At 41.9% G+C, this 26,625-nt stretch overlaps 1 protein-coding gene across 1 annotated transcript; it reads right to left on the bottom strand.

The window, feature by feature from the left end:
- Window positions 1-8,243: 8,243 nt before the first annotated feature.
- Window positions 8,244-24,539, bottom strand: Wee1 (WEE1 G2 checkpoint kinase). Its single transcript, XM_051192668.1, has 11 exons — window positions 23,796-24,539; window positions 22,189-22,394; window positions 20,799-20,859; window positions 20,510-20,682; window positions 19,858-19,979; window positions 16,518-16,664; window positions 13,795-13,890; window positions 12,936-13,021; window positions 12,041-12,211; window positions 11,326-11,471; window positions 8,244-9,589 (listed from the first exon to the last, which is right to left on the bottom strand). Exons 1-11 carry the CDS (start codon window positions 24,366-24,368, stop codon window positions 9,433-9,435), a joined length of 1,938 nt encoding a protein of 645 aa, XP_051048625.1. The 5' UTR covers window positions 24,369-24,539; the 3' UTR covers window positions 8,244-9,432.
- Window positions 24,540-26,625: the final 2,086 nt, after the last annotated feature.

The raw sequence follows: 26,625 nt of genomic DNA, 5'->3' as shown, positions 1-26,625 counted from the left end.
ATCATTGAACCATGGATTAGAACAGCTGTTAGTCTTCATCAGAGCTTATTTTTGCAGTAGATGGTGATGAGCACAGAGCTAATCATTGTGAACAGGGTAAGACACTGCACAGTGACTTTCACCAAATAGGGCATATCTATGTCTCATCCCTTCCTCCCAAGTCTCGGATCATCTGGGGGAAAATGCTGGAGATTGTAAGAGCTAGAGGCAGCAGATGACTACAGTGAAATAATGGTTGACAGACACAACAGGGCAATTGCACACATACACTCACAGTGTTTATGACAACATGCACAAAACCTGTGCAAACTCCAGCCAGACAAACACCAGCATGAAGGATATAGATGGCCACAGTCTCACCCCTGGATGGCAACTGATAGCTGTTGGGAGAGAGTTGGTTTTCTCTTTTTTTTTTTTTAATTAAAATTTTAATTATGTGTGTCTGCATCTGAATGTGTGAACATGTATTTGGATGCCCATGGATGCCAGAGGCATAGTGTCCTCTTAGAGCTAGGGAATTGTGAGCCACCAAACACAGGTGCTGGGAACTGAACTTAGGTCTTCCAGATGATCGGTAAGTGCTCTTAACACTGAGCCATCTTTCCAGCCTTGAGTCAAGTGTGGCCCCTGGAATGTTGATCATGCCTCAGTGGATGGCCCCCAGGAGTACATGAATAGCAAATATTGATTACGAGGTTAATTAAAAAAAAAAAAAAACACCAGGTGATGGCTTATGCCTTTAATCCTAGCACTTGGGAGGCAGAGGCCAGCATATCTGAGTTTGAAGGCAGCCTGGTCTACAGAACGAGTTCCAGGTCAATCAGGGTTACATAGAGAGGCCAGCTTGAAAATAAAGGCAGGGAGGATGGAGAGATGGCTCAGCAGTTAAAAGTACTTGTGTGCTCTTCCAGATGTACTGGGTTAAATTCCCAGCAAAGGCATGGTGGCTCACAACCATCTGTAATGGGATCTGATTCCCTCTTCTAATGTGCATGAAGACAGAACATAAATAAATCTTAAAGGTGGGGGCATGAAGTTTTAGTGTAGGGAGATAGGAATAGAACTAGGAGTGGGGGGGATAACAGGAGTTAAATATATGAAAATGCATTGCGTGTAATTCTCATGGAGTTAGTTTTAAAAATGTTAAAAACTGAACTCTTTTATTAAACAGATTATGTAGTATACCCAGAAAAAGTTTCTGCTACTTGTTGAGAGGGAAAGGCAGCAGTGAAACTGTATAGGCATTGTCGTTTTTTGTTTTCGAGACAGGGCTTCTCTGTGTAGCCCTGGCTGTCCTGGAACTCACTCTGTAGACCAGGCTGGCCTTGAACTTACAGACATCCACCTACCTCTGCCTCCCAAGTGCTGGGATTAATGATGGTTTGCAGCATGGTTTCCACAAGCATTTCTTTCGTGAGTGTCGCCCTCAGTCCCTGTGGTGGCTCCTGCAGCTGATGAGACTCAATTCCAGCTTCAGAGACCTTGGTGTTGGAATTCCTCTCTGACTTCCTGTATCCCATAGAAAACTTCCAGTCTCTTTCCCACAGGGATCCCTCGTCTGCTCTGTGCTCACAGGACTTGCTCTAAATTGTGCCAAGTGCTTCAACCCAATATTGTAGGTCTGAAACCTGACACTACATCTATCAGCTGTGCAACCTAGAAATGCGTTTCATCTCTGGGGATTTGTCATTGAGTTCTTAAAAGGATGAAACGTTTGTCAAACACCTCATGGTAGGTGGTAAGACCATCAAAATTGGTTGCCCTCTAGCTCTGTCTTCTCCTTCCTTAGCTATATGCTTCTTGAAAATGATGTTGACCTATCTCTATTTCACAATCTTCTCTTAAACCCAGACCACTGCCAGCAGCATTGGTTCATCCAAGACCTAATGAACTTTAGATATTTTCTTGGACCTTTGGGTCATTTCTGAATCCTCTTTGTATTAATCAATTTCTTCTTCCAACTTTTGTCTGCAACCACTAAATTGCTCCTGATTTTGCTAATTCACAGATTGTTCCTTCAGTCTCAACATTCACACATCCAAAGAAAGAACAATTCGCTGGGCGCTGGTGGTGCACGCCTTTAGTCCCAGCACTTGGGAGGGAGGCAGAGGCAGGTGGATCTCGTGAGTTTGAGGCCAGCCTGGTCTACAGAGCGAGTTCCAGGACAGGCTCCAAAACAATACAGAGAAACCCTGCCTCAAAAAACAAAAAACAAACAAACAAAACAACAACAAAATAAAAAAACAAACAATAAAAAACAAACAAAACCCCCACAATTCTTTGCAATAAGGTCAGAGTTTGAATTCTAAATTCTTATTCTCTGTAGTTGGCTTTTCTTTGGTTGGTTTGTTTTTTGCTCTTTGGGGGCCTGCCATCCATTTCCCAAATAAATTCATGGAGTCTTATTCTTATAAATGCCCAGCCTTAGCTTGGCTTGTTTCTAGCCAGCGTTTAAAAAACTATTCCATCTACCTTTTGTCTCTTAGCTTCTACCTTTCTCTATTTTGTGTATCTATCATTCCTTCTTACTGTGGCTGGGCCCTGATGTCCTCTTCTCTTTTTCTTGCTCCTCCCTCTCTTCTCGAGCTTATTTATTCTCTTTGCCTGGCAGTCTCACCTTATCCTCTCTCCTGCCTTGCTATTGGCCATTCAGTGCTTTATTAGAGCAATCAAATATTTTAGGCAGGCAAAGCAACATAGCTTTACAGTGTTAAACAAACACAACAGAAAAGAATGCAATACATCTTTGCATCATTAAACGAATATTTCACAGTATAAACAAATATAACACATCTTAAACTAATATTCCACAACAAATCTTCATATATTTAAATTTTTGTTTATATGTGTGTGTTTGTCTGCTTGTCTCTATGGGTACCATGTGTGCATAAGTGCCACAAGAGGCCAGTAGGGGGCATCAGATCCCCTAGAGCTAGAGTTAACAGGAGGTCATCAAGTGCTCAATGCTGAGTCCTCTCAACTGATGAGCCATCTCTCCAGCCTGAGCCTCCATACTTCTGCCTTCACAAAAGTGACCACATCCTGAAAATCATTCAAGTTTATTGTACCTTGAACCCATTTCATACCATAAGGATGTCAGCACTCAAAACAAATATATGCTCTTCAAAATATTTATTAGCTATACAAAACTAAACAATACGAGTTCTGTTTCTTCAAGGTATTTTTCTTCAAAGGTTGGAATGGCTGAGGTTTCCCAACTCTTAGCTTAATGATGTTTTGACAGAACATGTCATCTTTTCCTGGTAAATCTTCCTAGAGCATACACAGATATTTCTCCTTATTCCACAGACCTTTGAACTGCATTGAAAATTAGGAACATCTGCCACAAAGAAAAAAGTTCAAAGATGTTCAGATGAGTGCTTCTCAAAAGTTTTTTAATGCTAAATGTTGGGAGGGGGACAGTTTCAATGCCTTATTCTTCCATTTTTATAAAAATCAATGCAACCAGGTTTGAGGGAAAAGACCCATATACTCTGAAAATTGGTTTCAATGATGCTGGTCTCACAGCATCCAAAACACTTCCAAACCCTTTTCATGTGTCCTCTTCAGCAATTACTTTAGTCCACAAATGGACCAGAGAGATGCCTCAGAAGTTAAGAACACATCCTGGGGGGCTGGAGAGATGACTTAGAGGTTAAGAGCACTGACTGCTCTTCCAGAGGAGCTGGGTTCAATCCCAGCACCCACATGGCAGCTCACAACTGTCTGTAAACTCTAGTTCAGGAGATCTGGCATCCTTATACAGACATACATGCAAGACAAAAGCCCAATGTACATCTTAAAAATGTATTTATTTATTTTTTGGTTTGGGGTTTTTGTTGTTGTTGTTTTATTTTTCAGACAGGGTTTCTCTGTAGCTTTAGAACCTGTCCTGGAACCCACTCTATAGACCAGGCTGGCTTCAAACTCACAGAAATCCGCCTCCTGAGTGCTGGCAAACACTACCACCACCCAGAAAAAAAAAAAAAAAAAAAAAAAAAAAAAAAAACCCACATCCTGTTCTTGTAGAGGACTCAAGTTCAGTTCCCAACACTGCACCCACATCAGGTGGCTCACAATTACTTTCAACTCCAGTGCCCAGGTATCTGACACCCTCTCTCCCACCTCAGATCCCGCACACATTCATACAGACACAAGAACATAGGACCACCCCCTTAGGAACTTTATTTTTAGTTTACGAAGAGGATTTTGTCCTTGTTTTAAATATGTATATGTTTTGCCTGCATGTTTATATAAGCTCTACATGCACTCCTGTTGCTGAGAGGCCAGAAGAGGGGTCAGCTCCCTGGGCACTGGAATTATAGGCAATTGTGAATCACCTGATATTAGTGCTGGAATTGAACCCAGATCGTCTGCAAATGCAGTGCCTGATATTAACCACTAGGACATCTAAATGTCCATGTTGAGGTGCAACTTGAGCTGTCATTTCTTTGGTAACATTCACCATGATTTTGAGGATGGAGTTTTTCACTGGCCTTGAACTTTCCAAGTATCCTAGGCTAGCTGGCCAGCAAACCCCAAGCCAAGCACCATGCTTGGCTTTTTTATGAGTTCTGGGATTGAATTTAGGTCCTCTATTCAGCTTGGGAATTTTGTTAGTTCCATAATTTCTTGACCACTGGAAAAAAAATATAGTTAGAAAAAATAAATAAATAAAAGTTTGAAAATTGCCCTTCCTAAGCTGAGTGGTTGGTGGCACATGCCTTTAAGTCCCAGCACTTGGGAGGCAGAGGCAGGTGGATCTGTTAGTTTGAGGCCAGCCTGGTCTACAGAGATAGTTCCAGGACAGGCTCCAAAGCTACACAGAGAAATCCTGTCTAGAAAAATAAAGGGAGGGAGGAAGGGAGGGAAGAAGGAAAGAAGAGAGGGAGGGAGGGAGGGAGGGAGGGAGGGAGGGAAGGAAGGAAGGAAGGAAGGAAGGAAGGAAGGAAGGAAAGAAGGAAGAAAATTGCCCTTCCTAGGACTGGTGAGATGGTTCAGTAGGTAAAGGTGCTTATTGCTAAGCCTGGAGACCTGAGAGCAATCTCCAGGAGCCACATGATAGAAGAAGGCTTACTCCTATAGATTGTCCTCTGACCTGCATAAACATATTGAGGTACATGACAACTACCCACCCCCAATGGGTGGTGGTGACACCCGCCTTTAATTCCAGGACTTGGGAGGTAGAGGCAGGCAGATCTTTGTGGGTTTGATGCCAGCTTGGTCTACAGAGTGAGTTCCAGGATAAGAGTCCAAAGCTACAGAGAAAGCCTACCAGGAAATATCAAAACTAAATAATAATAAAAACTAACCAAAGGAAAAAGAATCAATGGTAAATATCTTCCTCAAAGACTAACAGAACATTTCCTCTTAATAATTTTGAATAATCTTACTTTTTTAAAATCATTACTCGATATCTTATCCAACCCCTCTAACATGGACAACACATTTTATTGTTATGTATATCTGTGAATCTCCTTTAACTTACCCCAAGTCCCTAGTAAGCAAATACTGGAAACATGGCTCAGTGGTTAAGAGCATTTATTGCTCTTGAAGACCAGGTTTGACTGCCAGCACCCACATGGTAGTTCACAACCATCTGTAACTCAAATTCCAGGGGATCTGGTGACCTCTTTTGATTTGTATAAGCATTGAGTATGCATATGGTGCACATAAATACATACAAGAAAAATAATCACATAAAATAAACTTACTAATGAGTGTTTTGCCTACACATATATGTGCACCCTGTGTGTGAACTTGGTGGCCAGAAATCCAAAGAGGGTATTGGATGGTCTGCATCTGGAGTTACAGATAAGTTGTGAGCTGCCATGTGAGTGCTAAGAAATGAACTATATAGTCCTATGCAAAAGCAGTAAGTGCTTTTAACTATTGAGCCATCTCTTCAACCATATACTTAAGTTAAAAACTACATTCATCTATTTATGTATGCAGGCCAATGACTCATGTCATGCAGGTGAAGGTCACAGAACTGAATGGGTTCTCTCCTACCATGTGGGACTGAACTAATTAAGATCACCATGCTTGGTGATAAACCATCCTGCCAGCCCCCAAAACTATTTTTTACTGGTCTGACGGCTACCTAAGAGACAAAAATGACACAACAAAAGTATCTTATATAGAAGATAAGCCCAACTCTTGGCAACTTTCAGATGGTTTAAGATTTCCTTTTGTGTATCAAATACAGATTTTTTAAAAATACTTAAGCTAACACTGTTAAAAGAAGTGGAATGTTACCACAAATCTTAATGAAAAACAACTGAAACCTCGTGGTGGTGGTGGTGGTGGCACACGCCTTTGATCCCAGCACTTGGGAGGTAGAGGAAGGTGGATCTCTGTGAGTTCGAAGCCAGCCTGGTCTACAGAGCAAGTTCCAGGACAAGCTCCAAAGCAAAACTTCAAAAAAAGAAAAACACTTGCATGTTTCTTTGAAGGCAGTGTACTAGAAAAATGTACCTTAATAACTTGAAAATGATCAAGACAACAAATATCCACTTTTTTTTTTTTTTCCTTCTTGGTCAGTCTCTGTGTAGTCCTGGCTGGCCTGGGACTCACTATATAGTCCAGATTGGTGTCAAACTCACAAAGATCCACCTGCCTTTGCCCCTCAAGTACTGGGTTTAAAGGGGTCGGGACACTCTATCTGGCCTATCCATTTTTTATACCTTTCTTCCGTTGAGATTAAGTCTTAGTAAATAGCCAGTCTGTCTTCCAAACTGTAGCAATCCTCTTGCTTTAGCTTTCCCAAGTGCTGCTATTACAGGGGTGACCCATCTCTTCTGCTTCTTTAGTCTAATACCAACAAGCTTTTGTATTGAATATATATGAGCTGTGAAATAGAGCTCTCACAGCTCTATTTTCTTGTATTTCTTACATTCTTACACTGTGGCCCAAGTTAGCCTGGAGCTTATTGTGGAACCCAAGCAGGCCATGACCTGAAGAAAACCTCTCCACCCTATCCTCCTGAGAGAAACTTGGACCTAAACTACCAAATCCAGCTCTAAATTTAGTTTAAGATACCATAGGATCAGGCATCTTAGTAACAAATACTGCAGCACTGGGGCTAAGAAAAGAGTCTTAAGTTTAAGGACAGTCTTAAAAACAAAATAAAACTAAATATGCCATTAGGACTAGGAAAATAGCTCAGTAGGTAAAGGCATTTGCTGCTAACCCTAATACTCTGAGGTCAATCCCATATAGTGCAATAAGAGATCTGTATGAGTTATCTGTGCTCTCTACATGCAAAATAGCATGTATTTACCTCTCAACATCCCCATACAAAATAAGTTTGGGGTTTATTTGTTTTGCTTCTCCCCAGACAGGTTTCTCTGTGTAGCCCTGACTATCCTAGAACCTGCTCTGTAGACCAGGCTGGCCTTGAGCACAGAGATCTACCTATCTCCCGAGTGCTGGGATTGAAGGTATGCACGACCACTACCCCCCCACACCAAAATAATTATTTTTAAAATATCAAAAACAGCTGGAGAGATTACTCAGCGAAAAAGAGCATTTGCTGCACTTGCAGATGAGCATGTTTCATCCCCAGCACCCACATGTTAGCTCATAATCACTTATTGAATCTGATGCCCTCTTCTGATCTCTCCACAGGCACCAGAACCATACATGGTTTATATCAAACATGCAGGCAAAACATAAATACAAATAAAACTGGGTTGGGCATTTAGAAAGAGTGTTTAGCAAGGGCAAGGCCCTGGGTCATCTTCATTGTGTGCAAATACACACAAGCCAGCCTCTTAAAACTATAGGATTTTCTGTGACTCAGTCTAGTTAGAAAGCTATAAATTACAGATGGTTTATCCACTTGACCTGACCCTTTCTAAATTATACCTTATTTCTAGTAACACATGCAAGAACAGCAATATGCTTAAATATATTATTTATACTGATAAAAACATTCAAAACATTCATGGAATCTCAAGATATAACTAAACATGGACTAAAGCAAACAATTAAAGAGCCAATAAGCTCTGCAGTCCATCAAAATTGTCATTAGAGTTTTAAGCCCAGCACTGGGGTGGAGAAGAGAGGGAGCTAAATTTCAGGCCACTCTGGGTTACAGGTAAGAAACTATTTCAAAGAATCAGCAACAAAGAGGGAAGCACATTCTGTTCTTTAGTACTTTATACATTATATCCTGTATTTTCTAATGCAGCAATGAGGAGATAAAAAATAGAAAGCAGGCACCATCAAGATTTAGACAATTAAGGTAAGCACAGAGTGACTTTTAATACACCAGTCAATGTTAATAAAACACAAGTCAAACAGACAAGTGCAAATGTTTTTCAGACCAACATTAATAGGAAAACAAATGAGCCTTTCCCCCCCTTTTGGAGGGCAACATCTATTAGCCAAATCTTGTTAGTCAAATGGCTAATCACAGGTAAAATGTATTTTGTGTAAAACTTGTAATAGTCAGAAGTCATTCTGGCATTTCAAACAGCTATGTACAGTATTACCAAGATCAGTTTATGTACACAAATATGGAAGAGAAACTGGGCGAAACATTTAAAAATAGGCTAACCATACAACCAAGTACAAGACTTGACAGGAGGAAACATGTTTTAAAGTCAGAGAACGACATTGTAAGAAAAAAATTACAAAACCAGTAATAATTATACTACATTAATACAGCATTCAAACAGGGAGGGGATAGGTGCACTTTTTCAATGCACTAGCTTCAAAGTCCAAAGAAAAAAGGCAAAGCTGCTTTCCATGAAGAGCAGCTACATATTTCACATAATTGTTTGAAAGAAAGCCTATTAACAACAATGATTGTTTAATGCTAGTTTTACAGCAAGAGGAAACTAAAATAGCAGCAAATTCACAAGGCAAGGCTTCCACAGAATGACCATTCCATGGTGCACACGATGCCTAAAGTGCTCCCAGTTGGATATACAAGTATAATTCACAATAGGAAAAAAAAGAAAAAAAAGAAAAAAAAGAAACATAAGACTGACACAGGTACATCGGAGGCTGAGTAGTACTGAGTCTCTGAGCATTTCCCTTTTTGAAGGGAGAGGATGTTCGCAGTAAAGCCCTTGAGTCCTTCCTATGGGTTGTAACAAGGAAAGATACCTTTCATCACACTGAACAGTGAATGATAAGCAGCACACCACCACAGTGGTTAACCCTGCAAAGGCTGGTGGAACATCCAACAGTGACTGACATCCTACATGAAACAGACGGGAAGATGAGACAAGCCTGACATTACCAAGTCAGAATATAGCTCTCAACTGTAATTCACATAAGTCCCAAAAGGCATTTCAGGAAAACTACTGATACCAATGGACAAAGTAATTGCAAAGCGGATTCTAGCAGTGATTTCAACCTAGCTTCCTCTTGTCACAGTTTTTTTGGGGGTGGGGTAGGGCAGTGGGGGATGTGAGCAGTTCAGTATATAGTAAGGCTGACAGAGCGGTTCATTTTCTTTCCAATAAGTCGAGAAGTTCTATTACTCTGGGTGGTGGACCTAGTGGCCATCCGATCCGTGAAGAGCGCCCGTTCTTCAGCTGCAACTTTAGCTGCCATCTGGGCTTTCTTGAGTTCTCTAACAAAAATAAAAAGGAAGCAAGACATTCATTTAACTACTGTATTAATCCTATTAAAAGAGTCCAAGAGGCCAAATACAAACTGAACTATTGTGCTGGCTAGTTTTATGTCAACCTGACATAAGCTAGAGTAAGACAGAAGTAAAGCCTCAACTGAGACAATGCCTCTACCAGATCAGGCTGTAGGCAAAGCCAGTTTCTTAATTAGTGATTTGCCTCAACAAAACAACAAAAAGCAAGAGAGAAATCAGACTTCCAATTTTAACAAACAAAACAACATGTAGCAGCAAAATTGACATTAAATTTCACCATTTCATAAAACAGGCTTAAGAAAATTCTGTAGGGTAACATTAATTTTGGTGAGTGTCTGGGGGAAAATATGTTGCATGTTGATTTAGCTCCTACCATGATTTAGAGTTTGGAGACAATGACCATTTGCAAATAGACACACTTTTAAATATTTTTGTTTTGTTTTTGAAAGCAATGAAAATTGAATATAGAACATCACATATCCTAGGCAATAAAAGCTCTACCACTGAGCCTTTTCTTTACTCTTTCTTTATAGCCCATCCCATTATCCCCCTCAGGCCTCCATGCTAGGGATGAAACCAGGACCTTATGCTTGCTGGGGCTAAGCATAACATTAAACACCCACTTTTCAGATAGGGCCTCATTATGCGATCCTGGCTTACTTTGTACATCAGGATGACTCCCAACTCAGATAGTTCTTTCTGCCTCTGACCCGCCTCCCAAGTGCTGGGATTAAAAGCGTGTACCACCACTTGCTGACCCTTTACTTCTTGAGACAGGGGTTTCACCAAGTTGCTGAGCTTCCACACCGCTGAAAAAATTGAACTTGAGATCCTGCTGCCTCGGTCTCCCCAGCATCTGGGATCACATCTATGCTAACACATCGTATTCAGCTTTCGTATTGTCTGTGTGTCTAGTTGTGCAGGTACACACTTGTGCAAGTGTGTATGGAGGCCAGAGGTCAAAAATCAGATGTCTTCCTCAATTGACATCCACCTTATTTCTTTTTTAATATTCAAAATCTTTAATGTTTGCAACACAAGCTTTTTAAAAAACGACTTCTGTGTATGATTGATTCTTTATATGCATGTATGTCTGTGCTTCATGTATGCACCGCAGAGACTAGAAGAGGGCAATGGGTCCCCAGAGACTGAAGTCACAAACAGTTGTGAGCCTCTAATGTGGTGCTGGGAACTGAACCTCAGTACTCAGGAAGAGCATACAGTACAACTCTCCAGCCCTCCTTCACTGAACCCAAGGCTCAATGATTCAGGTGGGCTGGTTGGCACCCACCTGTTTCTGCCTCTAGCGCTGAGATTACAGACACAAGACTATGCGCCCACAAGAGTATTATTGACTCATACATAAGGTGGTAGTTAATACTGTTACTCAGTTCATATAATTTAAAACAAGTTCTTATTTTGCAAAAAAAAAAAAAAAAAAAAAAAAAAAAAGCTCAGATTTTCACAAGTGGGCTAGTAACAAACTTTTTACAATTTCAGGTCTCATGTTTATGTGGGAAAACCTTACCAACTGAGCCACACTACACAATCCCACTTAGTACTCATAAAATACATATTACAAAGTTTGACAAAAACCCTAAATGATTTCTCAAAACTGGAGAACCAATGAGAATGACAGTTAAAAAAAAACAAAAACAAACAAAACCATCAAAAAACCAAAAAAACAACAACAAACTCCTTACTTCTGCAAAAGAGAATTTTTGAATTTTTCAGCATTCAATTCTATTCGTAACTGCTCTGCGCTCTTTCTAGATGCAGACAGCAACACTGAATGCTTCACCAGCACCATTGCTGAAGGCCTTCTTCCTGGATCAGGATGAATCATAACCTGAGAAACAAAATCAAAATTGTGGTTAAACACTACATCTGGGCATGGAAGCACATGCCTTCCCCACTCCCCTAGGATCCCTCCAACCCAAGACAGGGTTTCTCTGTTTAACAGTCCTGGAACTTGTTTTGTAGATCAGACTGGCATCAAACTCACTGAGATCCACCTGATTCTGCCTCCTATATGCTGGGATTACAGGCATGCACCACCGTCTGGCAGGGAACATGCCTTTAACCCCACCACTCAAGAGGAAGAGGCAAGCAGATCTGAGTTCAAGGCCAGCCTAGTATACAGAGTGATTTGCAGGACAGCCAGGGCTGCACAGAGAAATGAGAAACCCAGTCTTGAAAAACCAGAAAAAAACATATTTATGGCCAGGTGTAGCATGCCTTTAGGTCCCAGCACTCAGGAGTAAGAGGCAGACTTGAGTATGTTTCTTGCCTACATAGTTTACAGGACAGCCAGAGCTACAGAGATCCTGTCTCTAAAAAGCCCAACCAAACATAAAAGACTACTACATAGTAAAATGTCACGGTGTTAATAGAGTACTCCACATAAAAAACACTCACTTTTAGCAACTCTGTCAACTCCTGGGAAAGTACTTGTGGAATACGAGGTAATCGACCCTGCCTGATTTCATGCCACTGGTCTCCATTTCTGGGAAGAGGTTCAGCACCAGCAGCACATACGACTGTGAGAGCAAGAGCAAAAATATCTGCTTTCGGTAGATCGCTATAGTTCTGTAAAATTTAAAAGAGAGAAAAAAAAAAAAAAGATAGTGGTCAAAATAAAATATGGCACACCATTATGGTCTATGTAAAAATTACATTAGAAACCTTTCCAATGCCACATTTAAGCATCTATTCAGAAAATAAGCTGCTAAATTTAGGAAGATGGTGTTTTTTTTTTTTTTAAATTACAAGAAAACTTGGGGGTGGTTAAATACACATTTAAAAATAGATGCTGCTATGTAAGTTGCCCAATGACATGCTCAGAAGCACATACCATGCCTTTGGGAATGAACATGCAGACAATGTGCATGGAGAAAATGAGGAGACTTAATAAATAGACTTTATGTGACACACTATGTCATAATTTATCTTTTATTTCCCTAGTAAATACAACATTTTTCACATTGTTTTTTACACATGACCATTTGTATAGCAAACACTTCTGTGGCTAAAAATTCTGGGTCAATGGAAATGTGAATTTTAATTACCAATACAGTGACAGTTTGATCTCTAGAAAGGTTATGCAACTTTGAAGTTCCATTCGTAGTGTACTGAACAATTTACTATGCCATCAGAATCCTTGCCAGATTAAATATCCCTGGGTGATGATTTCGATTTACTTTCTACTTTCAGTCTACTAGTTGCTTAATTTTCAACATATTTGAATCCAGTCTTCTGTCAACTGCTTAAGTGGTACAAAGCAAATACTATAAACCAAGGAAAAATAAATTACCTCTTGTAAAACTTCATTTGCTAGAAAACGACTATCACCTTCTTCAACTTGTGGACTAGAGATTCTTGTCACATGTCCAAGATCACCTAAACATAGTAGAAAAGTACAGTAGCTCAGTGGAGTACTCACCTAACATGCACAAAACCCTGGCTTAGTATCTAGAACCACATAAACCAGGCATGGCAACACATCCTAGAACTCAGGGTAGAGGCAGCAGGATCCTGAGCTACCTGAGCTACACAGCAAGTTCACGGAAGGATATGTGGGATATATAAAATTCTGTCTCAAAGTGTATAAACATGGGCTGGAGAGATGATGGCTCACCATATGAGAGAGAGCACTTGCTGCTCTTGCCGAAGACCAAAGTTCAGTTTCCAGCATGCACATAGTAATTCACAACTACTTGTTACTTAAGTCCCTGAGGATGCTTCTTCTAGCCTCTTTGGGCACCATGCATATACATGGTGTATTTACATTAAGGCAAATACTCAAAAAGAGGGCTATGAAGATGGCTCAGTTGATAAAGTGTTTGATGTTATAAAGAGTAAGGACCAGAGTTCAGACCCCCTGAACCCACACAAAAGCCAACACAAGAGCACATGTTTGCAAACTCAGAACTACCTCGAGATGGTAGGCAAACATAAGAAAATCTCAGGGACTCACAGGCCAGCTAGTCTGGCATTCAAAGTAGTATGCAATAAACAAAAACATGAAACAAGATGGAACATGGGGACTATGGCTTAAGTTTGTCCTCTAACATCCATACATATTATGTTGCACATACATACCCACCATGACCACACCTATTTACTCCTCTCTTAATTTAACTTATCATTAACAGTTAACAAAATAGTTTTACCTATTTTAAACATAACTTTGTTGGATGTCCAGTCATCTTCATCTCCTTCCTCAGACACAGCATTTGGGATTGACGTTCGAGATATGAAAATATTACCTGTTGAATAATAATAACTATATTTAACAAACAAGGCCAAATATAAATATTGTCAATAAAGCCAGGAGCGGTGATGCATGCCTTTTAATCCCAAAACTCCAGAGGCAGAGGCAGGCAGATCTCAGAGAGTTCAAGGCCAGTCTGGTATACAAACCAAGTTCCAGGACAGCCAGGGACAAACAGAAAAAAACAAAAACACCCCAAAAACAAACAAGCAAATAAAATCAAGAGTCCATAAAGCTGATGAGGTGGCTCAGTGGGTAAAGCAATTTGCCACCAAGCCTAACAACCTGAGTTCAATCCTCAGAAGCCACATGGTGCAAAGAGAAAACCAACCATCACAGGAAAAATTGTCCAAAACACCTTAAAAATACAAATTACATCATTGACAATAACAACCTCAAGGGATAAAGATGAGGCTGTAATGCCTCTGTGTAGCTTTCAAGCCTGTCCTGGAACTGGCTTTGTAGACTAGACTGGCCTTGAACTCACAGGTATCTATCCACCTGCCTCTGCTTCCAGAGTGAGGGATTAAAGGTGTGTGTCACCACTGCCCATCAGGGAATATATTTGTTAATTTAGCAATGACCTCTCAACATTTGGGAGTCACTTCATATGAGCCTTTTGCCTATATATTAGTCTTCAGTATTCTATTAACTTAGAAATAATACAAAAACTAACAGTAATTCAATACTGGGGGGGGGGGGAAGCCACTAATCTTTTGTAACTTTGGAGCCTATCCTGGCACTTGCTCTGAAGACCTGGAACTCAAGAGATCTGCCTGCCTCTGCCTCCTGGGATTAAAGTGATGCCTGGCCCCACTAGTCCTATTTATTTTAGATTTATTCATTTATTTTATGGATGTTTTTGCCTGCATGTGTATATGTGTATCATGTGTGTGCTTGTTGCTTGTGGAGGTCAGTGTTACAATACAAGCTTCATCCCAGGCCCTGGTATCCACACACCCAAAGAGTCTGGGATGTTATGGTAGAAGTTACACCCAAGCCCCCCTCTCCTGATTTCCTCAAACCCTGCTGCATCTCAGAAAGCCTGCCAAATAATGACTCCCTCCCCCAGAGATGCTCAAGACCATTCCCACAGGGTATTTAAACTGCCCCCGCAGAAAATAGATGTGTGGTTTTCTGGTCTCTCTTTTTCATCTCCTCTCTGGGGGACTGGAAGGCCATCCGGAAGCACTGAATCCATTAAACATAGGCTTTTCTAATTCAGTTTGGTTTGGTCTAATTTGGATTGCTGCATCAGGGGAAAGGCTTATCAGGGTGTAGAAACTTTTCAATTAGCATAAGTCATTGGCTCTTCTGCAAATGGAGTGATGGATGGTTGTGAAACATCACATGGGTGTTGGGTTCTGTGCAAGAACCAGAGCTCTTAAACTACCCTAAGAATCTTTCTCCAGCACTAACCACTTAATTTTAAACTAATGTTATCAGGCTGGAATGGAAGAATGAGTCATTTAGCTACCATGCAGTACCTACAACCCAACACTGTTTAAGGCTTATTTCCTACCACAAACAATACTTCTTTTTCTTAAAAGTAACTTATAACTGACATAAGTCTGAGTGTCCAATTTATTTTTTTGGTATGTGGGTATATGACATGTGTATGTGAGCCAGAGATTGATGTCAGATGATTTTTCCTCCATTTTCTTCATCTTACTTTACGAGATAAGCTCTCTCACTGTACCTGGAACTTTTAGTCACTGAGTTCCCAGGACCCACTTTATCCTCATCTCACTCCTATGTTGAAATTACAGACGTACACTTCTGCACTCAGGTTTGTTAGTTTTTGTTTTTTTGAGGCAGGGTTTCTCTGTCCCTTTAGAGCCTGTCCTGGAACTCAATCTATGGAACAGGCTGGCCTCAAACTCACAGATCCAACTGCCTCTGTATCTCCAGGGCTGGGATTAAAGGCCAAAGCCACCACCCAGCTTCCGCACTAAGCTTTTACACAGGTATTGAAGATCTAAATTTTGGTTTGCACAGCAAGTACTTTTTACCCACTGAGCCATTTCTCCAGACCTGCATATTTCATTTTAATAAATTTATGAATATTTATTTTAGCACGAGTATTACTCATCTTTATAGTACATTATATTTTGCTGATGTTGCAAATTAAAGTTTTTTTCAACCTCAGTAGCTCAAACAATTTTTTTAACTTTATGTCCGTTAGTATTTCTAGCCTTTGAACCTTGTTAAACAAAGAGTCATTGTATTTGTTGCTTAATATACCAGTTTAAATCAATCAACCATGAAATACTTGGGATAGTTGGGGTGGGGTGAGGGGTATGTCTAGTCCTCCCATCATAAAACAATACTAGTAAGTAATCAATGAAAAGTAGAAAGATGAGCTGGGCATTGGTAGCACAAGCCTTTAGTCCTACCACAGCCCCCTGGAGGCAGAGGCAGGCAGATCTCTGTGAGTTTGAGGCCAGTCTGGTCTACAGAGCTAGTTCCAGGACAGGCTCCAAAGCTACACAGAGAAACCCTGTCTCAAAAAAAAGCAAAGCAAAACAAAAGTAGAAAGATGTTTTCATATTGCTACAATGAAGTAATTTATTCTCAATATCCAGGTTCCAAGCAGCACAGCCAGATATCTAGAATACTTACTAGGTTTTATATCCATATGAACCAAAGACATTGAGTGTATGTATCTCAAGCCCCGGCCAACTTGCAAAAGCAGATCCTTCAGCTCTACTTCGGTAAAGTAGCTCATGGTTCTGTAGTTCTCACTTATAGCATCAGCCAAACTCCCACCTAAAAAAGACAGCAAAAATTAACATTTTTATTGCTTTCCCTTTATTGACATTTACCAAAAACATTTTATTTTCCCTTCTCTCTATACTGAACAACCGCAATTCTCCATCAAAAAAAAATGATGTTTAATAGAATCTCTCTCTTCAACTTGCTTGGGATATCAACTTTTATTTATTGTTTTTGTAAGAAATACTAACAAATACAGAAAATACAATGTAAACACCAAGCCTAGAGATATAGGCACATAATACCAGCTATTTGAAAGGCTAAGGCAGAAGGACCTTAAGTTTGGGGCCAGCTTAGGCTACAAAATGAAATTAAGGTTAGCCTGAGTAACTTAGTAAAGACTGTCTCAAAATTTTAAAAGGGCAGGATTTAATGCCAGTGAATATGTATAGGTCCTAGTTTAAATTCTCAGTGCTGAGAAGGAAATTAAGATTTAAATTTTCTTTCAACTTATTAACCTCAGCAACCAACTCAGTTCACTTTCTCAGAGTAAACCATCAGTTTCTTCCTCTTTTTTCTGAGGAGGAAAACCTCCAGTGAGTGAAACAAAAGCAGAGCATGGTGATCCACACCCACATCACCTTTAGCACTCTGGAGGTAGGGACAGGCAGCTATCTTTGAGTATTACACCAGCCTGGTCTACATAGAAAGTTATAGATCAGCCAGAGTGTACACAGCAAGACCCAGTCTCTAAATAAACTAGAAACTGACTTAAACCAGGAAAGGGAAGAGGTCTTTATTACTTACATCACTTATTGACTCACAAATTCTTAAGACTGATATTTATGAAAATAAACCTTACTACCAAGTATTTCTAAACCTTAAATTTTATTTATTTATTTATTTATTTATTTGGAGACACAGTCTCTATGTAGCCCTGCTGGATGGCCATTTGCCTCTGACTCCCAATTACTGGAATTAAAGGGTGAACCACCACATCCAGCTACATTTCTTCCCCCCCCCCTTTTTTTTTTTTTTTTTTTTTTTTTTTTTTTAAGATTTACTTATTATATGTGCAGCGCACTGCCTGCGTGTATGCCTGCAGACCAAAAGAGGAGACCAGGTCTCATTACCGATGGTTGTTAGCCACCAAGTAGTTGCTAGGAATTGAACTAAGGACCTCTGAAAGAGCACCCAGTGCTCCGAACAGCTGAGCCATCCATCTCCAGCCCTACATTCTTTCTTTTTTAAACAAAGATTACATCCAGCTATATCTCTTTTTAAACAAAATTTATAGGTATGTATTTTTGTATAAGTAAATGCTCTTATACATATGGAACATAGAAAAGGATACTGGTGTCTCTCTTTGAGACAGTTTTATCTCTCCCTGAATGCAGGGTTCATTCACATTTCCTCTGCTACACTGCAAACAAGCAAGCACCAGTGATTCTCCTGTCTCTGCTTTCCTGGGGAGTGGGGGACATATTCAGGAAGTCTAACTTGCTGCCTAGATGATAGAATTTGTATTTGTTATTGTACTTGTTATTGCACAACAAGCACTCTGAATCACTGAGCCACCTCTGTGGCCTCCTAAACCATACACTTCTCATCTTTACGGAAACAATTTAAAAATAGCAACAACCCACTGTGTAGGCTTGGGGGTGGGGTGGGGGTGGGGTGCATGCCTTTAATCCCAGCACTCAGGGAGCAGAGGCAGGCAGATCTTACTGAGTTCCAGGCCAGCTTGATCTACATAGTGAGTTTCAGGACAGCCAAGGCTACACAGAGAAACCCTATCTTGAAAAACAAACAAAACAAAACAAAAAAAAACCCCAGCAACAAAAAACATAACTTACTTAATACAGATGTATTAATGAATTCTAACAGTAAACTAGACTGGACAGATGGTGGGAATAAACAGGACTTCAGAATGTTTTCAAGAAATGGCTAAAATTAATGAACAGAGAAGAGTCATTGTCATTTTATGAGAAACAACATCAATGTTGGAAGCACACAAATGTAAACGCTAAATGCAGTGAAAATTCACTGAAAACATCTGTATAACTTGAATGTGTACCCCAAAGTTCAAGTAGTAAAGGTCAGAGGAGCTATACCTTCAAGAAGGGATTAATGTTAAATTGAAGTCTGGCCTCATTATACAAGGTCTGCCTTGGCTACAGTGAGCTCAAGGCCAGTCCTGTCTAACTGCTTAGTGAAACCAGTCACAAAACAAAATACAAAAAGAACTAAGGAAATAGCTCAAAGATAGGGCACTTGAGAGAATTCAAGAGGTTCTCAGTTCAATTGCTAGTACCACAAAGAAAAGACTGCCATCATGAAATTTGCCATTGAAAAATAAATAAAAAGGAATGGTGGCACATGCATTTAATCCTAGCACTTAGGAGAGCCTGTAGATTTCTGTGATTTGGAAGACAGTTCAGTCTGTATAGATAGAATTCCACCCAGGAATATACAGTGAAACCCTACATTCCACATGGAAAGATAAAGAATGAAGAACCACCTCAGACACCAATATCATATTCTTAGACTTTGAAACATCCAAAACAGAGAGCCAAATAAATTAATTATAATTGCCTCCTCCCATTGTATTATTCTTGTTTGACCCAAGACAACAGACTAAAATAATCTTTCCAGTATAACAAAATATATATACACAGCAAGGCTACCAGTATGCTGTCTTCTCAGGAAGCTTAGCACTGAGTGACAGGCATATAAACAGAACAAGTTCTACTAATGAGGTATGTAGAAGATGCCACAGAAAGGATAAGACTTTCAAACTAGAAATTCATGTTACTCTTCTGAATGAAAGATGAGAAAGGGAGCCAGATGAAGTAGCACATGTCTTTAATCCCCACACTGGGTAGGCAGAAGCATGTGGGTCTCTGTGAATCTAAGGCCAACCTGGTTTACAAAGACGAAGATACAGACAGACAGACCAGACAGACCACACACACCCACACCCCAGGGAAAATTATAAAAAAATATTCCCATGGTGGTTTTTTGTTTTGGTTTGGTTTTTGTTTTTCGAAACAGAGTTTCTCTATATTGTTTTGGAGCCTGTCCTGGAACTATCTCTGTAGACCAGACTGGCCTCAAACTCACAGAGATCCATCCGCCTGCCTCCCTCTGCTTCCCAAGTGCTAGAATTAAAGGCGTGTGCCACCAACGCCTGACTGGTATTTATTTTTAAACTCAAAAGTTTATGAATGAATATGACATCACTTACCATTACAATATTCATTCTGTATAAGCATATGGTCATCTTCTGCCCATGCAGAGAAATAGCGAACCACATGGGAATGCTGTCCAAGCACAGCATGAGCATATACTTCTCTCAAAGCGTTCTGCCTAGAAGAAAAATATTAATAGAATGTTAAATCATTTCTACTAAGGACTAAATCAAATTATCTGAAGCACCATAAAGTAAAAATGACCCTTTTAAACTATCACTATGCTAAAAAGTGACTTACTTAAGAGAACTAAGAATTATACAAACTGACTTAGTATACACTGTAACTCTATCATCAGAAAAATTGAGGCAGGAGAATGGGAGTTGAAAATCACCAGTATATAATAGTGAGCTCACCAAGGCTAGCCCGAGCTACATGAAACCTAGTCTTTTTTGTTTTGTTTTTGAGACAGGGTTTCTCTGTGGCTTTGGAGGTTGTCCTGGAACTAGCTCTTGTACACCAGGCTGGTCTGGAACACAGAGATCCGCCTGCCTCTACCCCAAGAGTGCTGGGACTAAAGGTGTGTACCACCACTGCCCAGTGAAACCTAGTTTTAATAAAGCATTGAGTATTTGGTTACCTAAAACCTTAATGTTTATCAATAACAAAGAAGACAAAACACAAAAGACAAAAATATTTAATACATACTCATCAACAGAGCCAGCCAATGGCTTTTTTGAACGCTTAATGGCATAAATGCATCCATCTAGCCTCTTCACACATTTAAACACAGAACCAAATTCTCCAGAACCAATTTTCTCCAGCTCATGAAATTCAGTTGCATACCGTGACTTCATATTGCTTTCAGTAATTGTAATTCTCTGTAATAAAGGAGAGTATCCATGTCAAATACAAGATATGAAACTTAAAAATTATTCTACACTAGGTTCTGCTGTTTACATAACATGCAGACATATTATTATAAAAAGCTATTTACTTTAGCAGGTCTTGTTTCATCTTCAAACTCATAATCACTGGCTTCCATGTCTTCAGAGGAACTGGAAAAAAAAAAATGTGTGTTTTTACCAATTTATCAGAACACACATCAACTTAAGATTAAAAACTTTACCTACTAACTATAGAGTGAAATTTATTTTTAATTGAAATAAAAAAAATATAGTTAATTTATGACCCTAAAATTTGCTCAACTGATTAAAAAAAAATCCCTACTGAGATTACTACTACACAGACCAAAATTAAAGCTTTTTTAAAATCAAATCTCTGACCATCAAGATAGCTCAGAGCAGCAGTTCTCAACCTGTGATTCAAGACTCCTTTGGGGTAATGTAAAATACATTATCAGATATTTACACTACAATTCATAACAGTAGCAGTATTAGTTATGAAGTAGCAACAAAAATAATTTTATGGTTTGGAGTCACCACAACATGAGAAATTGTACTAAACATGTAAATTGCATTAGGAAGGTTGAGAACCAGTGACTCAGAGGGTGAAGGTTCTAGCCACCTCTTGACACCAGAGTTCAAGAGCAGGGACCCACACAGTGGATAGACCAAGTAACTAAAGTCAACCAAGTATGTGACCTTCACACACACAAAATAAATACATGTGATAATAACAACACTCTGAGATTAGTTGACACTAGATGTTTGAGAAAAAATCTAGGCTTGGGGCTGAAGAAATGACTCACTGGTTAAGAGCACTGGCTACTCTTCCAGAGGATCCTGGTTCAATTCCCAGCACCCACATGGTAGCTCACAACTGTCTACAACTCCAATTCCAGGGGCACATACATGCAGTCAAAACACTAACACACATTTAAATTAATTATCTAAAACAAAAGAGAAATCCAGGCTTTTTTGTTTGTTTTTCAAGACGGATTCTCTGTGTAATAGTCCAGACTGTCTTGGAACTCACTTTGTAGTCCAAGCTGTACTGGAACTCAAGAGATCCACCTGCCTCTGCCTCCTGAATGCTTGGACTAAAGGCGTGCACCACTGCTGCCTGGTCTAAGTATTTTTTTAAAGTAATAATTTTAAAACAGGTTTGTGTATAAGTGTTTTGCATGTATGAGCATCGCATGCATGCCTACTGCCTGAAGAAGTCAGAAAGGTCAATGGACGCCCTGGAACCAGAGTTACAGCAGTTTGTAAGCCACCACCATGGGTGCTGAGAACTAAACCAAGAACAGCGAGAGCTCTCAACACCCAAGCCATCTCTCCAGGAGTCAGTTTCTTATTCATTTCCTTTCTTCCACCATTTTCTTTCATAATCTATTTCCTGAGAGCCATTCCGTAGAAACTGAATTCTGATAGTACACTGAACCCATCTTAGGTGTATAGAGGAACCAAACTATAATGACTTACTCATTAAAATATGCTCTCTTTCTCCCACGACACTGTCCTGAGGAATGAAGCAATACAGGATCCGGAGTAAAAGGATTAATATTCACTTGAGGAGTTTGCCGTGTGTCAAATTCTCTTTTTCCTGATTTTTCTGTGTCCATGAATAGAGAACCACCCCGGAGTTTAACAGAGCTGGAATCAATTACTCGAGCTTTGGAAAGCAAACTCTAGGAAAGGGAAAGACAATCTTCAGGATACAGCCTTCAACTGGCCTTTCTAAGCAGCTGTTGTGTAGCCCAAAAGCATCACACATAGTGAACGAAGAACCCATGCCAGAGAGGCCCCACTACCCCACTTGGGGAAAGAAAAGAAAGAACAAGGGAGGGGCAACACACAGGCCTTTCTCATATTTCAAGTAAAATAAACAGTGGCTGACTTAGGGGTCAGGTTGAATACTACTTATCTGTAAAAGATAGCAAAGTAAAAACCGGTACCGAGTCCTTAAAAGGAACATTTATAGTGACTAATACAAAGTTCAAATCAGTGGCTAAAAATTAACAGGCTCTTTCAACATTCTAAAAATAAAAGCGATCAGTCTCAAAAAGTCCCCACATCCACTTCAAGAGGGCTTTTGAAGGCTACCTCACTGAACTCCTCCCCTCACTACCAAAGGGACTGTGCCTTGGGCAAGTCGGGTAATAAAACAGCAACGCTCAAAACACACGTATTCTCGAGGTTTATGACTAAGGAGTGCATGGATATCAATAAATAGACTCCTTTTAAAAGACTTCTTTCCGTTAAACTTACAGGTGCCATGCCTGTCTTAACCTGGAGAAGTATCAGATCTTAATTTTTGTTTGTTTGTGACTTCTAAAGTATTACCAGTGATAGTGTATAATATATTATGTTCTCAGGCTATTCCTGACGGGTGCTGAACACACACTTCTTTAAGACTCATTAATTTTGACACATAGACCAACAAAACCTCAAAGACAACCCAGGGTAAAACACAAAGCTTCCTTAATACTAAATCCAGAAAGATAATCAAAAGCTACCTGGTATAATCATGACTGTAAACGTAGAAAACTCCCAAAGGGTACGCAGCCTCCCTAACGCCATATAACACGAAACCATAGGAGGGTACAAAAAAAAAACAAAAAAAAAAAAAACAAAAAACAAAAAAAACCCTTCAATAAACCTAACTCCTATCAGTGCTTCCCAAATTACAGGCCCGATCACCGGGTTTAAAAGGCACCATATGGCTCGGAGTGTCAGGTGACCCGCACCAATCCGGCATCCTAGCATACCACACCACCGGGGCCAAATCCTCAGCCACCTGGACAGCGGGGACCAACCAACCCCTTTGTAAGATGAAGAAGTTACAGACCAGGCCCATTGTTCAGTTACATAATCTTAACCGACAACTTCTGAACGGAGCCAAAAATAGGGGCTGCCAACTTTTTTTTTTTTTTTTTTTTTTGGTGGCGGCACAGGACAGCGAGTGGGGTGCGGCTGGGCGGTTATGTAACCGAACCCCGACAGCGGTGCTCCCGGCTGCAGCGCCGCGTTTTTTTTTTTTTTTTTTTTCTTTAAGCCCCTGGAACCGGTCGCCAGAGTCCCCCGCTAACCTTGGGCGTGTGCGGCGTGTCGAACAGTCGCAGCTTGCGGAAGGTCTTGTGCGGCGGGGTGCTTGGATAGTCTGGCTGCGGCGAGCAGGGGCCCTCCATGGCCCGCGGCGCCCCGCAGTCCCGCGGGGAAGCATCCCCGGGCCCGCCGCACAGCACCGGCGAAAATGAGCTACCCAAAAAGTAGGCGGTCGCCGGGGACTTGACCGGCGACGACGAACCGAAACCCTCTTCTTCCCAAGAGTCGCCCTCGGCGCCGCCGCCCGATGCTTCTGCGCCCCCGCCGCCGCCCCGCAGCAGCAGGTCGTCCTCCAACTCTCCGGGGCTACTAGGCTCGGCGCCGGGCGAGCGACGGCGCTCGGCCTCGGCCTCGGCGGGGCTGCGCGCAGACGGCAGCGGCGAATCGGGTTCCTGGAAGGCTGAGTCCTCCCCGGTGCTGTGGCCGCTGCCTTCCTCCTCCTCCTCCTCTTCCTCCTCGCAATCGCTGCCCGGTGCGAAGATGAGCTTCTGCCGCAGGCTGCAGGCGGCCGCGGCGCGGCGGGTGGGCGGCGGCTGCTGCCGGCTCAGGAAGCTCATTTTCCGGCTGCAGTCACGGCGGAGCACCGGAGAGCGGAGAATAGGCGAGCACAGGCCGGCGGCGTCCAGGTCTCGGCTGGCACAGGGGGCGGGTCCGCCACGTGCGATCCGGCGCGCCGGGTTGGGGCTGCAGCAGGCCTGCGTGGCGGCGGCGGCGGCACCCGGGGCGGCAGCCCCGAGTCGCTCCAAGCTCCCGACGCGGCGGCGGCGGTGGCGGCGGCGGCGCGGTTACTCAGCGGACGCTGGCCAGTCCCGTACGAGCCACAGGTCTCCGCAAGTTCGGCCGCAAGTTCGCGTTCCGCGGCTTCCCGCGACCGTTAATCACGTGAGGGCCCAGCCCACCAATCCCCGCCCAGCCCCGGGTTTGAAAAAACAGGGAGGGCGCGACGTAGCCCGCGGGGGAGGAACCAGCTACGCGATTTTGGCGCGAACTCGCTGGCCCCGCCCCACAGCCTCGGCGCGCCTCCAGCGCTGGGCGGGGCGCGGCGCGGCGCGCCAATGAACGGGCCTGGACTGCAAGGACCCTTCTAGATTCTACGCCTGGAGGACCGGAGCCTGCCGGGAGCCGCCCCGCGAGGAGGGGCGTGGGAGCGCTTCTCCCGTCTCGTCCCGCGGCCGGCGAGCTTTAGCCTCTGTCCCCGGGTTCGGAAGCATCCGGGCACCGTGCAGCCCTTAGGGACGCCCAGAAGCCTGGCCCAACCCCGGGTTCTGAGGCCCGACCCCTGGGGCGTTCTGGGCGTGGCTGTGTACCGTCACGTTCCGGAGTCGCGGTCTGAGCCGGAAACAGTGACCGTGTTCTGGGCGTTCATTGAGGCGGCCTTTCCAGTCCTGTGTCCTCACAGCCAGACTTGTCGGTGGTAGTCGGTCCTACCACGAGACCGAATGCCAACCATGCAACCGTAGTGTTTGCATTTCTTCGCTAGCACGTGAGAATGTGCTGGCCAAACTGATTGGCCCCAGGGGGAAAAAAAACCCTAAGTGATAGCCGTGAGTGTTTGTGCGCCCACGCCTGTAATTCCAGCAGCTTGGAAGCCGAGGCAGGAGGACCAGAGTTCAAAGCCCCTGTGGTGTCTCAAAAATTTCAGGAATTGCCAGGTGGTGGTGGCACAAGCCTTTAATCTCAGCACTCGGGAGGCTGAGGCGGGTGGATCTCTGAGATCGAGGCCAGCCTGGTCTACAGAGCTAGTTCCAGGACAGCTAGGGCTGTTACATAGAGAAACCCTATCCTGAAAAAAAACAAGAATAAATCAGGAAAAAAGAATATCTCCACTAGTTGACAAACCGTAATTTAATCTCAGTACACACACACACACATTCCTGTGTTTCTATTTTGTAAACTATCATGACTTTCTCCATGTTATTTTAGGGCTTTTGTTGTTTCGTTTTAGCATTCATTGTTGGAGTGGGAATCTTAAGAGACCAGACTGTCTCACAGAAAAGTAATTTCCTTTTTTACTAGCGATTAGAGCCCACTTTGGGGGAATTTAGGATATCAGTAGAAAAATGTAATATTTCCTGGTGTAGATTCAATTATCATAATTGATAATAGCTATTCATACTTATTTCTAGTCTTTTAGTTATGAGTATTAACTTTTATGATGTTGTGTGTTCTGTTTTTTAACACTTCGAAGGCTGAAAAGTCAGATTGTTTGTTTGTTTGAGGCCAGACTTTTCAGTGTAGCCCAGATTAACTGAACCCTGGCAGTCCTTCCACCCTCCATCTCCAGGGTGCTGGGAGTATAGGTCTGTGCCCTGCCAGGACAGGGTGATTGACTGGGGTTCACTTTTTTGTCAAGATAAGAGTTTCACTGTGTAGCCTGGCTGGCCTCTAACTCATAGGACCCTCTGATTCCCAAGTGCTGGCTTTATTGTTAGATCAAGATTGACCAAGGTGACCTGAAAATAAGAAAAGCCGACCTCAATAGGAGCAAATTGTCTTTTTTTAGAACAATGAAGGCCAGCAGTCTCTTCTCAGAGGTGGAGACTTCACCGTGGTTCAGGGAGTTTAGGGGTTTCACAGGACAAAAAAAGGAACTTCTGGGTCTAAGTTTCCCTCTGCAGATCTGTTCCAGTTAAATTGTCTCGAAGTTGTAAATACCGAAGGAGGTTGGTATGTTGACCTTTTGGTGGTCAAGTTTTATCATCTTGTCAACTACTCTGCCAGTGTTTCTCAGCTCACCTGAGTGAGGCCTTAGGTCATTAATCCTTCAGTTACAAATGTGAGGCACCAGGTCTGGCTTCTAAGCTAATTTGAAAA

This window comes from Phodopus roborovskii, unplaced genomic scaffold (assembly GCF_943737965.1).
Source record: "Phodopus roborovskii unplaced genomic scaffold, PHOROB, whole genome shotgun sequence".
Lineage (NCBI taxonomy): Eukaryota > Metazoa > Chordata > Mammalia > Rodentia > Cricetidae > Phodopus > Phodopus roborovskii.
The sequence above is the reverse complement of the archived record's forward strand: the minus strand, read 5'-3'. Positions and strand labels throughout refer to the sequence as shown.